The 13,426-nt window shown below is 40.7% G+C and overlaps 1 protein-coding gene across 3 annotated transcripts in view; it reads right to left on the bottom strand.

Annotated features, from left to right (window-relative positions):
• RPP30 (ribonuclease P/MRP subunit p30) overlaps positions 1-13,426 on the bottom strand; it is a 34,540-nt gene that overhangs the window by 16,706 nt on the left and 4,408 nt on the right. For 2 of the 3 annotated variants that reach the window (XM_049855466.1, XM_049855467.1), the window contains one exon: positions 6,270-6,359. The exons of the other annotated variant lie outside the window; for it this stretch is intronic. In XM_049855466.1, the coding sequence (XP_049711423.1) occupies positions 6,270-6,359 (90 nt within the window). The remainder of the gene's footprint in view (positions 1-6,269; positions 6,360-13,426) is intronic. 3 annotated transcript variants of the gene reach the window in all.

The following is a 13,426-nucleotide window of genomic DNA, read 5'->3' as shown; positions in this document are numbered from 1 at the left end:
CTCTTACCAAAACTGCTAAACAGCCAGAGAGGCTGACTTAAATTTCTTTTCCTCATCTTCCCAGTTGTTGAACTAAAACACAAGGCAGTAGAAAAGAGAAGGGAAATAAAAGCTGTGGGTAGACCAGGTCCCAAAATATTCCTAGTTGAGTCAATCTAAACCTCTAGCCATGTGCAGAGGTCAGACCAAAATAAAACCTGGTGCCGTTGAGTCGATTCTGACTCATGGTAGGGGACAGGAGGGAGAAAAAAATTACAATTGTCAGCTTATTTTTTAAGAAAAAAGTTATGATTTTGATCTGTGTACCTTAGTCAAGTTCACTTTCACATTGCTAAGAAAATGGAAACGCAGAAATTAAAAGTAATGTTTTATTGAAGGTTGCAAACAGTTCTTTCCTAACACCTTATTATAAATTTTTGGTTAGATAAAATATAGACTCATTATCTAGGCTCCTGCCTTTAAGACCATTTTAATGCAAATTACCTCAAGCTCATCGAATGATTGTTCATGAGAACCTCTTCATAAAGGGTGACAGTGCCTGCCTGATTGGCTTTTGTTTGCACCTCTGACCAAAGGCTCTGGAATGGGCAGATGATGGGATTTCAATGCTAATGAGAAATAGCAGTTATAAAAATGCTGCAAACCGAGAGCAGGTGTGTGACACTTGAATCAAGAGACACTGAGGATAAAACTTCAAGGGCTAAGAAAAGCTTTAGAGAAAAAAAAAAAGTAAGAAAATGGGGAGTTGACTACTGGGACAATTTACCTATTCCCTTTAATATGACAAAAAATGGTTCTTTACTATATTCAAAAGGATGACACCCTTTTTGGCGTATCTTTTTTTTTTTTCCTTGATATGTAGGTTCATGTGATTCATAAGGCAATACAAGAACACATTTTTAATTTGGGGGGAAAGTCAAAGGGAAAGTAATAAAGACATATTCTGCTTTAAAAGAATCCTTCTCAAAACCTGGATTCATGAAGCTCATATTTTAGAATGTGAAATTATTCTGTGTTTAACAAAGAGTCCTGCTGTAAAGTAACTTTAAATACAGCATTTCCCGGTGTAGGAAACGACAGTAGATTTGGAACCAGAGGGCTTGAATCCAAATACCAAGTCAATCCTTTGGGAGAGATGTGTGAGCCATGAACTACCTGAGTCTCAATTCCCTTACCTGCGTAATGCAGAAAATTAACATGTACCCCACACCAAAGCTGCTTGGCTAGTAATGCGTGAAAACGCTAAACTGTAACATGATACATAATTAGAAGTCATTTGATTATCCAAGAGGAGAAGCGACACTCAGCTTTTCAGAAACTCATCTATCCCATGATAGAATTGTGATTCTGTGTTGAAGCCATCTACTTGTGGTATTTCTGTTATAGCAGTACTAGATGACTAAGACAGAATTTGGTACTGAGAATGGGGTGCTGCTCTAACAGATATCTAAAATGTGGAAGCGGTTTTGAAACTGTGACCGGATAGAAGGCTCAGAAGGAAGTGAGGAGAGCTGTTAACACCGGAGAAGATGCAGATGCTAAGAAACAGCAGCAGAGGACCAGCAGCAGCAGAACCAGGAGACCAGCACCAGATAGTGCTAGAGCCCTGCCCATGGAGGAGAGAGCTGAGTGCCTGTGTGCAGGAGGCTTCCTGGCAGAGTGGGGTACCTCCAGGCACTTATAGATGGAGCTACAGAGCCTTGGAACACTTGCCCCAGCTGAGCTGCCTCGGTCTCAAAAGGTATGGCCTCTGGGGTCTCAAAGGGTGTAACCATGGCCTCTGGGGTTTCTAAGTCACCACTCAGATGGACTAGAAGAATGGTGCGCCTAAAGCTGGGGAAGAGTTGCTGTCCCATTGGGCCTTGAAGGTAGAACTGACGCCCAGGGTCAAGGGTCCTCCACTCAGAATCTGGAGAGTGTGGCCAATACCTAGAGTCTGGAGGGCAGGGCCATTGTATAAATGGTCTCAGAGAAGAAAGGATTATTTCCAGCCCCATGAGGGCTAATGTAATGTGTTCTGCTGACTTGCTTGGTGCCTGTTATGCCTTCTTTTCTTACAATTTTTCCTATTTGTAATGGAAATCTCTAACTTGTGCCTGTTCTGTAATTACACTTTGGAAACAGATAACTTGTGTTCTAGATTTCACAGACGAAGAGGAATTTTTGGATTTTAGACTTGGAGTTAAGACTTGTGCTATGATATGACGGGATTAATATGTTTTGCATGTGGCAAGGACATGAATTTTTGGGGGCCAAAGGGTAGAATGTAATGGATTGAACTGTATCCCCCCAAAATGAGTCAACTTAGTTAGACCATGATTCCCAGTATTGTATGGTTCACCTCCATTTTGTAATTCTCCTATATATTATAAATCATAATCTCTGCCTGTGGTTAAAGAGGATTAGGGTGGGATGTGACACCCTTGTTCAGGCCACACCCCTGGTCCAATGTTAAGGGAGTTTCCCTGGGATGTAGCCTGTACCACCAAGGGAAGCAAGCAGAGAGCTGGGGAGCTCACACCTCTAAGAAAGCAGTGTGGGGGCAGAGTGCATTCTTTGGATCTGGGATCCCTGAATGGAGAAGCTTCTAGTCTAGGGGAAGGTTGATGAGAAGGCCGACAGAGAGAAAGCCTTCCCTTGGAGGTGATACCCTGAATTTGGACTTTTAGCCTACTTTTCTGTGAAGAAATAAACTTCTTTTTGTTAAAACCATCCACCTATGCTATTTCTCCTATAGCACACTAGATGAGTAAGACAAGTGTTTAATTGTAAAGTCATACATAATCAGAAGTCATCTGATCATCTAAGAGGAGGAGCGACACCCGACTTTATAAAAACACATCTACCCCACGATAGAGTTGTGATTCCTGTACAAGTACCTAGGCCCTGGAAGAATGCTGTAGATTTTAGAGGTGAATAGGTCATTGCAATTATGGTGCCCAATGCACATGCTGAAGACGACAAAAGGGACAAGAGCTGTAAGACAGGTAAGTGGAGTGATTTGCTATGTTCTACCTCCTGGGCCCTCCTTCAAATTCCCAACCTTTGAGCCTATAACCATTATGTGGGCTTCTGGCCTACAGTTAAAAGACTAATTAATTGCCTATCTTAACACTCCTGCTGTTCCTCACAACACAAGAAAAGGGGAAAATCCTATACAAGTTAAGATTTGTGCTGCCTTCTCATGTGCCCAATAGAGTGACCCAGACTAACAACTTCACATGGCCAAAGGCAGGTTTATCCTCAAGGGTGAGGGGGCATGCAAAAACCAAGACTTGAGACTGAACTGTTACCCACAATCACTAAATGTTTTGTGCTTTAAGCTCAGTGAGTATATTTCCATACTTCAATTCAAACACATAGCTCTAAATCCAGATTAGATACTGTTATAAATAATATATTCCTATACAACTATTATTTACTCTGAACAACAAGCTGGACACCTTTTATTGCATGTTTCCAATTTTCTCTGTTAAATGAAAAATAGGTGAATAAATGAACACAGACTTTTCTGCTTCCTGACCAATTCACCCTGCAGCCTACTTCTATACTAGATGGAGACTAAAAATATTCTTGTTCACCCTTTTCTCCCACTATACCATGTACAGTGTATTAAATAGCATATGTAAAATGTTCACACCAGGGGGGAAAGAAAAAAAAATCACAGTGCTAAATACTGCATATCCTTCTCACTTGTCAATTTTTACTTTTCAAAATTCTTAAGAAATGTAGGAATTAAACAAAAGATATCCACCAAATAACAGCAGTTTTCCTGAATTTTAAGTTGGAATCGAAGGGTGGGCTGTCCTGGTGCTGCAGCCTTGAGCGCTTCTCTCCTCCTCAGGCCGCCCAAGTGCCCCACTACCCCTGGCATGTGCCTCCTGCTGAAGGCTGACAGCCAGCTAACGACGAACCACAAGCAGAATTTGCCAGGTTCCCCAAACTGTACCCTGATAGCTACAGGACTCATATCATTCAAAAAACAAATTTTAGGGAGACTCGTTATAGGCAAAGGAGCCCTGGTGGTGCAACAGTTAAGCACTCGGCTGCTAGCTGAAAGCCTGGCAGGTCAAATCCACCAGCTGCTCCGTGGGAGAGAAGACCTGGCGATCTGCTCCCATAAAGATTTCAGCCTAGAAAACCTTATGAGGCAGTTCTACTCTGTCCTATAGGGTCACTGTGAGTCAGAAGCTACGTGACAGCACACAAGAACATTCTTATAGATAAGATATCAGGGTAATGAAGCTCACAGCTTGAACAATAAGACATGTTCATGAGAAACCCAATTGAAAGCCCTCACCAAATAACCACAGGGAATCTTACCACTGTGGTGGGGCATGAGGAATAATGTGCTGTGCACTGCTGTCCATTCCCATGGACTTGTCCTTAGCATCACTTGCTACTGTTTCCTCCCAATCAAGAATACAGTATCGTATGTAGGTTTATTCAGGCAAAGCTGTCTAGAAAATGGCCTTCCTAGTTCATGAAGGTGAAAAGTAGAAAAGATATAAGTGGAACAGCAAACTGGAGGGTGGCTCCACTGCCTGACTCCTGGGGGCGCTATTTAAGTAACACCTGCATTGGCAGTTTGAGGCTGACTATAAACTTAGGCAAACTCCTAGAGACAGATAGACATTGCTACCTTTGGAGAAGAACAACATGTGAGGCCAACGAGAGTGTCATAACATTAGGTTTATGGCTTCTAGCACAGGTGCCTGGGGCACATCAGAGATCTCATTTGATAGGGAATTTGAAACAAAGAGCTGTGACTGAAGAGCTGAACAGCTTCTCCTTGGTAACCTTCCTTTTCCCACATTTGATAAATGAGCTGCCGAACAACATAGATCTCAAACTCTAAAATGTGATGACTTGGGATTATTTACCTGTTTGTTTATAAGTACTGCAAGTACTGGCAGGAACATAGGAAGATAATTGAGTATAACCAGTATTCTTTATATGTTCAGTAGTACTCTCAGTATTTACCAAAAAAGAGCTGTTTTATAGTTTTTCCTTTAAATATATGACTTTAAAGACTTCAGTACTTTTCAAGTACAGTTTTAGGAGTATATTTTTAGGGGTAGAACATAAGGCACGTTGGATTAAATTTTTACACACCATATAGATCAATTTTCTCCCCTCAACATCAAATCCGTTTCCTAGAAGCAAAGATTGAGGAAGCTATGGTTCTACAGAGACAAAAGAATAGGAATAACCAACTTTGAAAAAGCACAAATTTTCTCAATTCTGACAGGATTGGGTATGGTATCTAGACTGTGTCCGTTCGCAGCCTTTTTCTCCTTTGATAATAATTTTTGGAAATGTGAAGCTGAGTTTTGGAAGCCACTATTCTAAAATAACATCCTAATTCTTCCCAGGGTCTGGCTGGTGATGCAAACAGTTAACAGCTGTGCTGACTTCACATTACCAGAATAGTTACTGATGTGAAATGGTATCGCATTTATGATGAGAAAAGGAGCCTTCGTGGCGCACTGGTTAAAGCGATCCACTGTTAACTGAAAGGTCGGTGGCTCGAAACCACCAGCAGCCCCATGGTACAAATATGTGGGAGTTTGCTTCCATAGGGATTTACAGTCTTGGAAACCCTGTGGGGTTGCTATGAGTAGAAAGAAGGCAGTGGGTTTTATGATGGAAATGGAAGGGCAATGAGACTTACAAGAAGGCGTGACAGTAGACAAAGGGTAAGGAAATACAAGGGAAAATTACGTAAAAGAGTAACAAGGAAAATTTTCTAGCAGAGGGAGGAACCGTAAGTTCCCTGAACCCACGGCCACCCTCCTAGACTGTTATAAAAGTAGTCTTGGGTTTATTGTGTGCACCAGCATACTTGAAAACAGAGTTTAATTTTACATGGGCCACTCTGAGGTGATCTCCATGGCCTGCTCCCTCCTGTCTCTCCTCAGCTCACTGGTGTCTCAGGGACCACCTACGCTCTTCTTCCTTCTGTTTCCTCCGTGTTAGCCTTTAACTGTCACTGTTATCAGCCACCCTCTTCTTAAGAAATACCTTCCATAAATTTTAATTTTGAAGGCCTTTTGAACAAAATCTTGAGAATTTATTGGCTATTTTTTAGTTTAAGCTTTCATTCTCCTTTTAGGCAACTTTACAAAAATAAAATCCTCTGTTCTAAAACTCTTATTATCCAGCCTTTGCTTTTCCCTCTAAGAACGCTTGTTTCTTCTGCCCTTTTTCCAACTCATTAGTGGAAGTTTCTACAGATTCAAATACAGAAAAAGAAGTGTGCTACTTACCACATTAATAGGGGGTCTTTTGAAGTAAAATGGCAGTTTTTCTTTTACAGTTATGCAAACTAAATCCACATCTAAATGTGTGCAAGCAACCTGTCAAGAGGGGGAAACACAGGTTAAGCTGAAAGGAACACTAGCATGTGAGTGGGAGATAGGGTCAAACATGATGTAAAGAAACAAACAGAAATGGTTCACTCCATAGGTGTTACAACGGTTCCAGGTTGAAATACATCTGACCTTTCATAAGATCAGCTGCTCAGCCACCCCTCCAGGTTTGGTTTCAATGGTTCAATTGTAACCCAGCTGAAGCAGAGTGATATGTCCATAGACCTTGTCAAAAGGCATAAAGACCCTCTTATTTAGATGACCTGCTACATAAAGATGGGTTGTGGAGCGCAGTTTGGTTTCTGGAAGGTTACTTCAGACTGTTGCAGAAATCCAAGAAAATAAACCAAAAGGGATGTATGCATGCTCCATGTATTCCACAAATTATGCCATGATCACTTTTGTGGCAGGAATTGTCCCAGGCCTGTGGCCCCAAACAGTCTGTTGAGTGGTTGAAAAAACACTACCATGGCATTACCAAGGATGCTTTGTTCTAATATTAATGAGAACAATTTACATAAATGGTCTTAGTGGTTTTGTAATCACTAAAGGCAGAGCTGTTACAAATCAAATGATACTGAACGCATTTTTTTCAACTTTTAATTTCCCATTCCCTTGTTCTAGTTTTTGCTATTATGTGTTGATCAATACTATGCATTTACTTCCAAAGGAGGCTTGGAGCTGCCTACAAAAACAGACATGCAAGGTAAAATAAACAGATACAGAAGTCAGGGCAAATGAAAAATGAGGGAAAATAAAATGAAGCTAGGGCAAGTTTACTAGCACAGGAGGCCAGAAGGCACTATTAGAAGATGCGTATCTGGCTCTGATGCTGCCATTATTTGACTTGCAGTGATAAAAAGAACTGGCTGCCTTGTATTGTACTAAGAATAAACTTAACTGACAATGCTGGTATGTACAGGCTTGATGAACAAATGCTATGCCAGCGAACCCACACTGACTAAAGAAAAGTGAGGGAGTCAAAGGGGGTAATAATGGCCTATAGAATCAGCTTTGACCTTTAGCGGTGATTGCAATGTCACATCTTGCACCTTTACCTTCAGAATCCCCACTTTAGTCACCCCCATCCCTACTCCAAAGCTTTAGGAAGGAAGCGGTGAACCAGGTGGTCTGGATTTAAGACAGTCGTGGTAACTCAGTAAACCCAGGAAGTAAAGTTGCTTTGGCAGGAAGACCTGCCCCATGCCAGCTGCTACAGCGTCCAACTCATAGTCGCTGGAAGTTTCATAAGAATGGATGAAGAAAAGCTCTGAATAGTAGCTAAAACAAGCTCGGCTTCTGTTCACCATTTTTTTTCACTATCAGACTGAGAAAGAAGTTCAATTAATACGCTGCTGGTGTGGGAATGAATAACTGGGCACTCACAGTGTCATTAAATCTTGAAAAGTACTTTGGCAATAACTATCAAAATTTTAAATGCACACACTATTTGGCCCAGTAATTTCACTTACAGGAAAGTATTCTATAGATATTATTGTTAGTTGACGTCGAGTCATCTCTGACTCACGGTGACCTTACGTACAACAGAACAAAATGTTGCCCGGTCCTATACCATCCTCATGATTGTTGATAGGCTTTAGAAATATACTGTACAGATATATCCAACAAATGTTTAAGGACACTACTATGAAGACCATCATTGCAACACCAATCACAAGAGACTACATACAATTAAACACTACTCAATTCTACTGAAATAAGTTATGGCCTCTTTATATAACAGAATATGCTGATTCATTAAATGTGATGACGTAGATCTCTTAATTGGTATTATGGAACAACCTCCAAGATATACTGTTGGGTAAAAAAGCAAGGTATCAGGTAGGAAGAAAGGAGGGAGGGAGGGCTTAATGAAGGAAGGACCAGGTAAACAATATTTCTGAAAAAACACACAAGAACTGTTAGCAGAGGTTGCCTGTGGAGAAAGGAGAGGGAGTTTTAGGTGGGAGGAAGGCTTGCTTTTCATTGCATACCCTTTTGTACTATTTGAATTTATTATCATAAGCATCAATTATTTTTTCAATAAAAACGCTGATTAATTTTTAAAAAGCCTGTTAAACATTCTTCCCCAGAATAAGGCTAAATTACATTATGATTACATTACTTTTTCCTTATGTATTATTCCTTTCTTCTCCTCTCCTGTATAACAGTTGCCAATTAAAAACCTCTCTTGCGTTGGCTTAAGTACATACACTATAATAAACTTTCAGTAACAAAGAGCAGTTCCACTTGGCTTCCTCTAGCACCTCAAACTTAAAATGCCCCTAACAGAATTCTTTTATTTAGCTTTCTATAAATCCAAATGTTCAACTGACACACCTAGACTATAAAACAAGAGCTAATGTTCACATTATAATAAAATGCTTTTTAAATCATTAAAACGTTAAATTATGTCCAGTATCATTTTAGTGGTAAGAAGCTTATTGTAGTTTTCTCTGGAAACTGGTAGGTCAATATGAATTCCATCAGCTGGCCTTAAACTTTTCTTTTGGTCAGGGACACCCATAAGGATTTAAGGAAAGTGTACACCCTCAAAAATGCACATACATACACACCTTTGGTTTTTATAGTACAAGGGGAGCAGGTGTAGTGGGTCACAGCCAGTCGAAAGCCTCTTTACGGATATCAAGTCCATTGTCCTTGAGTTCATTCTAACTCATTGTGACCCTACAGGACAGAGGAGAACTGCCTCATAGGGTTTCCAAGGCTGTAATCTTTATGGAAGCAGACTGCTACATCTTTCTTCTGCATAGCGGCTGGTGAGTTCAAACTGCAGACCTTTCGGTTAGCAGCCAAGAGCTTTAACCATTGTGCCACCAGGGCTCCTTTTATGGATGTCAAGATAATACAAGTTGGTATTTCATGATAAATATTATGCAAGGGAGTCAGGCTCACCTAGGGAAAAGAGAGATACCCATAAACAGTGGTGTTTAACCTTAAAAACTCATTGCCGTCGAGTGGATTCCAACTTACAGTGACACAAAAGAACAGAGTACAACTGTCCCATAGGGTTTCCAAGGAGTGGCTTGTGGATTCGAACTGCCGACCTTTTGATCAGCAGCCATGCTCTTAATCACTATGCCACCAGAGCTCCACTTTTGACCTCAGGTATGTACAAAAATCCTGTGAAGTATTTGTTAAAAATGCAGGTAACAAGGCCCCATGCCCACTGATTCTCACTCAGTAAGTAGGGTCTGAGAACTGCATTTTAACAAACATACCAGGTAATTCAGAAGCAGTGGAGCCAGACTACACCCTGAAAAGCACTGTCTTTAAAGATACCCACTTTCCTCGGGTGCCCCAGGTATTGGTAGTATACACGTTTTAACAATGCTCTTCCAAGGCTGGGGCACGGATTTCCGGAATAGGAAGAAAAGAGAACTAGTTCCATTTATTTTTTAATTTACCCTCTTAAAAATTTGTTTTTTGTATGTGTCTATCAAGGATCCCTGGTGACACAATGATTAAAGTGCTTGGCTGCTAAATGAAAGACTGGCGATTCGAACCCACCAGCCTCTCCACAGGAGAAAGACATAGCAATCTGCTTCCGTCAAGATTTACAGCCTTGGAAACGCTATGGGGCAGTTCTACTCTGTCCTATAGGGCTACTGTGAGTCAGAATCAACTTGGCAGGAACAGGTTCGGGGTTTTTTTTTGATTGGTACGTGTATATTAGGGAGCCCTGGTGGCTCAGTGGTTAAGAGTTCAGCTGCTAACCAAAAGTTTGGTGGTTCAAACCCACCAGTAGCTTTGCCAGACAAAGATGGGACAGTCTGCTTCCACAAAGATTTATAGCCTTAGAAAACCTATGGGCCAATTCTACTCTGTCCTATAGGGTTGCTATGAGTCGGAATTCACTTGATGGCAATGAGCCTGGTTTTGGGTTTATGTGTATATTATTATATGAAGCACACTAGTGTAATGGAACATGCAAATAATTTATAAACAAATAAACATACATATTTTGGGGAAGCCAACTCAATTTCTTTAAACTGACAGGGTGCACAATCAAAGTCATCCAGAGACCACCAGTCTAAATAACTTGAATTGATCCACCCTACCCAGCTGTTTTAAATCTTAAATGGGAATAAGTGACTCAGAAGCTCCTGAAACTTCTATTCAACTCTCTGTGCTCTAGCAGTCCCATCCCAAGAAGCTCTGGCCAATGGACCCTCCTCACAGTCTTTAATCTTCGCCTTATCTCTCGGGTAGCTGGGTGGGAAGGCATCTTGTCTATGAGACGCCTTCCAGACACTCCTAGTGGAAGACAGTGTGCCATCTCTCACGGAAACAATAACATACAAGGTGGTTAGATTTTATACTACTAATCATTATGTGTGTGTATGTGTGCTTTTTTGACTCATCTTAGAGATTTCACTTTAGGATACTGTACTTACAGGGATACCTGTAAAAAATTCTAGATCAGCTTACAAACCAAACAAGTAAAATCATTTATAGAATACAATCTGTTAAGCAACAGGCTGCTTGCTTTTGACCTGATTTCAAATCATGATATAGTTACAAAAGCTATGTTTAAAAGAAAGATATCTTGTAAATTGATTTTCTGCACAAAACAAGGAGCACCCTAACTTCTACTGAGTCTTACAGAATGGGTAAGTAAGATTTAGGCAGATAAGAGAGAGGAGATGTTCCAATTTAAAAATCTGTGTTTTCATGTAACTTTGAGTATATCCATTGAGTCAATTTCAAACAAACACTGTGAATTATTTTTAGCTTTCTGCCATCTTTCAGAATATTTCTCACTGCTCCACCCACCATCATCAAGCATGCGTTTGGCAAATTCAAACTTTTGAACAGCATAAGAAAAGCCAAGTAATAAGATAAATGAAATTATAATATATTCTGAAACTCAAAAGTCTTAGCTGTACTACAAAAATCTCTTATTTAAAGCTGAGAGATTTAAAGCAAATCATTTATTTTTCAGTTTTTTCCTCTATAAATCTGTTCCAATTATTCCACAGGATTTTTGTGAGGGTTAAATGAAATACATATGTAAAAAATATTTGGAATGCTAAATAAATGTATCCCCCACGTGTCTGTCAGTTTGTCGTACTGTGGGGGCTTGCATGTTGCTGTGATGCTGGAAGTTATGCCCCCCAGTATTCAGATACCAGCAGGGTCACCCACGAAGGACAGGTTTCAGCTGAGCTTCCAGACTAAGACAAACTAGGAAGAAGGACCCGGCAGTCTACTTCTGAAAAGCATTAGCCAGTGAAACCCTTATGAATAGCAGCAGAACATTGTCTGATATAGTGCTGGAACATGAGCCCCCCAGGTTGGAAGGCACTCAAAAGATGACTGGGGAAGAGCTGCCTCCTCAAAGTAGAGTCGACCTTAATGACGTGGATGGAGTAAAGCTTTCGGGACCTTCATTTGCTGATGTGGCATGACTCAAAATGAGAAGAAACAGCTGTAAACATCCTTTAAGAGGAAGACCCTCAACGAGGTGGACTGACACAGTGGCTGCAACAATGAGCTCAGGCATAACAAGGATTGTAAGGATGGTGCAGGACCAGGCAATGTTTTGTTCTGCTGTGCATAAGGTTGCTATGAGTCGGAACCAACTCGACAGCACCTAACAACAACATAAACGTGTATCTTTCAACCAAAATGTTACCTTTCAAGTGTTCTGTTTGTTTTTGTAATCAGTAGCAGAGAGATACAGCTCTGGCGGTGCAGTGGTTAAGAACTCGGCTGCTGACCAAAAGGTCGGTAGTTCGAATCTATCAGCCGTTCCTTGGAAATCTTATGGGGCAGTTCTACTTTACCCTATGGCGTCACTGTGAGTAGGAATCAACTCCATGGCAATGGGTTTGGTTTTTTTTGAGCAGAGGGCTATGGAAAGAAAGTTGTATGCTCTTCAAAATCAATTAAAAAATCAAATGTACAACAAAAAATCTAGTATATTACCAAATTTTAGTCTATATTGTAACTGAGTGACAAAAACTAAATTGTTGTTATTTAAACAAATTTTAAAATGTTCTTGACCCTCCAAAGGATTTACACTTGGTCGTTTCAGCACTGAGTCATACTCTCCAATGTAACTTGAAAAACCAAAGTTAGCCAGACTCAACCCCTACTGAATCAGAATCTCAGTGGTGCGGGCTGAACCGGTCTGACTTCAAAAAGTTCCACGGGGTCGCTGACAGTTAAGAGCCACTTGCTTATACGCACCCCTTTTTCTGAACTGGAATTCTGGGGAATGACTATAACTCAGCATTTTACAAAGGAGCTCAGTAAAAGAAGGTAGGCATTTACAATTTACTGCTGTTTCCCCCATTAATATAAATAGCTGAGAGTCGACAGTATGCTTTAGAAACTAATTTTACCACAATTAGCCTCCTTAGTCAACAGCTACATCTACTGGATAAACTTGGGGAAAATCTTCCTACAATTTTAGAACAGATTCTGCTTAAAAAGGAACTATGCTGTAAAATTAAAATATCAAAGATCAGTACTTTTTTTTTCTGCGATATCCTTTTGTCAAATACACATCTGTCAGATGCATATTTTTGAACCTATATAAAGAACTCTCAGAACTTTCTAAAAGTGGCTATACCTCACTTTACAGAGTAAAACATACTTCTGAAAAACTGCAATACAGTTGATCTTTCCCCCTCACTGTGGGATACCGTGGTGCCATAGCGGTTAAGAGCTACAGCTGCTAATCAAAAGGTTGGCAGTTCAAATCCACCAGGCGCTCCTTGGAAACCGTTTGGGGCAGGTTCTACTCTGTCCTATAGGGGCACCGTGAGTTGGAATCAGCTCGATGACAACGGGTTTTTGGCATGGGGAACCCTGGTGGCACAGTGATTAAGAGTTTGGCTACTAACCAAAAGACCAGCAGTTCGAAATCACCAGGTGCTCCTTGGAAACCCTAGGGGAGTTCTACTTTGTCCTCTAGGGTTGCTAATGAGTCAGAATCAACTTGACAGCAACTTTTTTTTTTTTATGGTGGCGCAAAGGTTAAGCACTTGGCTGCTAACCAGAAGGCTGGCAGTTCAAACCCACCC

The sequence above is a fragment of the Elephas maximus genome, chromosome 16, assembly GCF_024166365.1.
Source record: "Elephas maximus indicus isolate mEleMax1 chromosome 16, mEleMax1 primary haplotype, whole genome shotgun sequence".
In the NCBI taxonomy this organism is placed as follows: domain Eukaryota; kingdom Metazoa; phylum Chordata; class Mammalia; order Proboscidea; family Elephantidae; genus Elephas; species Elephas maximus.
The sequence above is the reverse complement of the archived record's forward strand: the minus strand, read 5'-3'. Positions and strand labels throughout refer to the sequence as shown.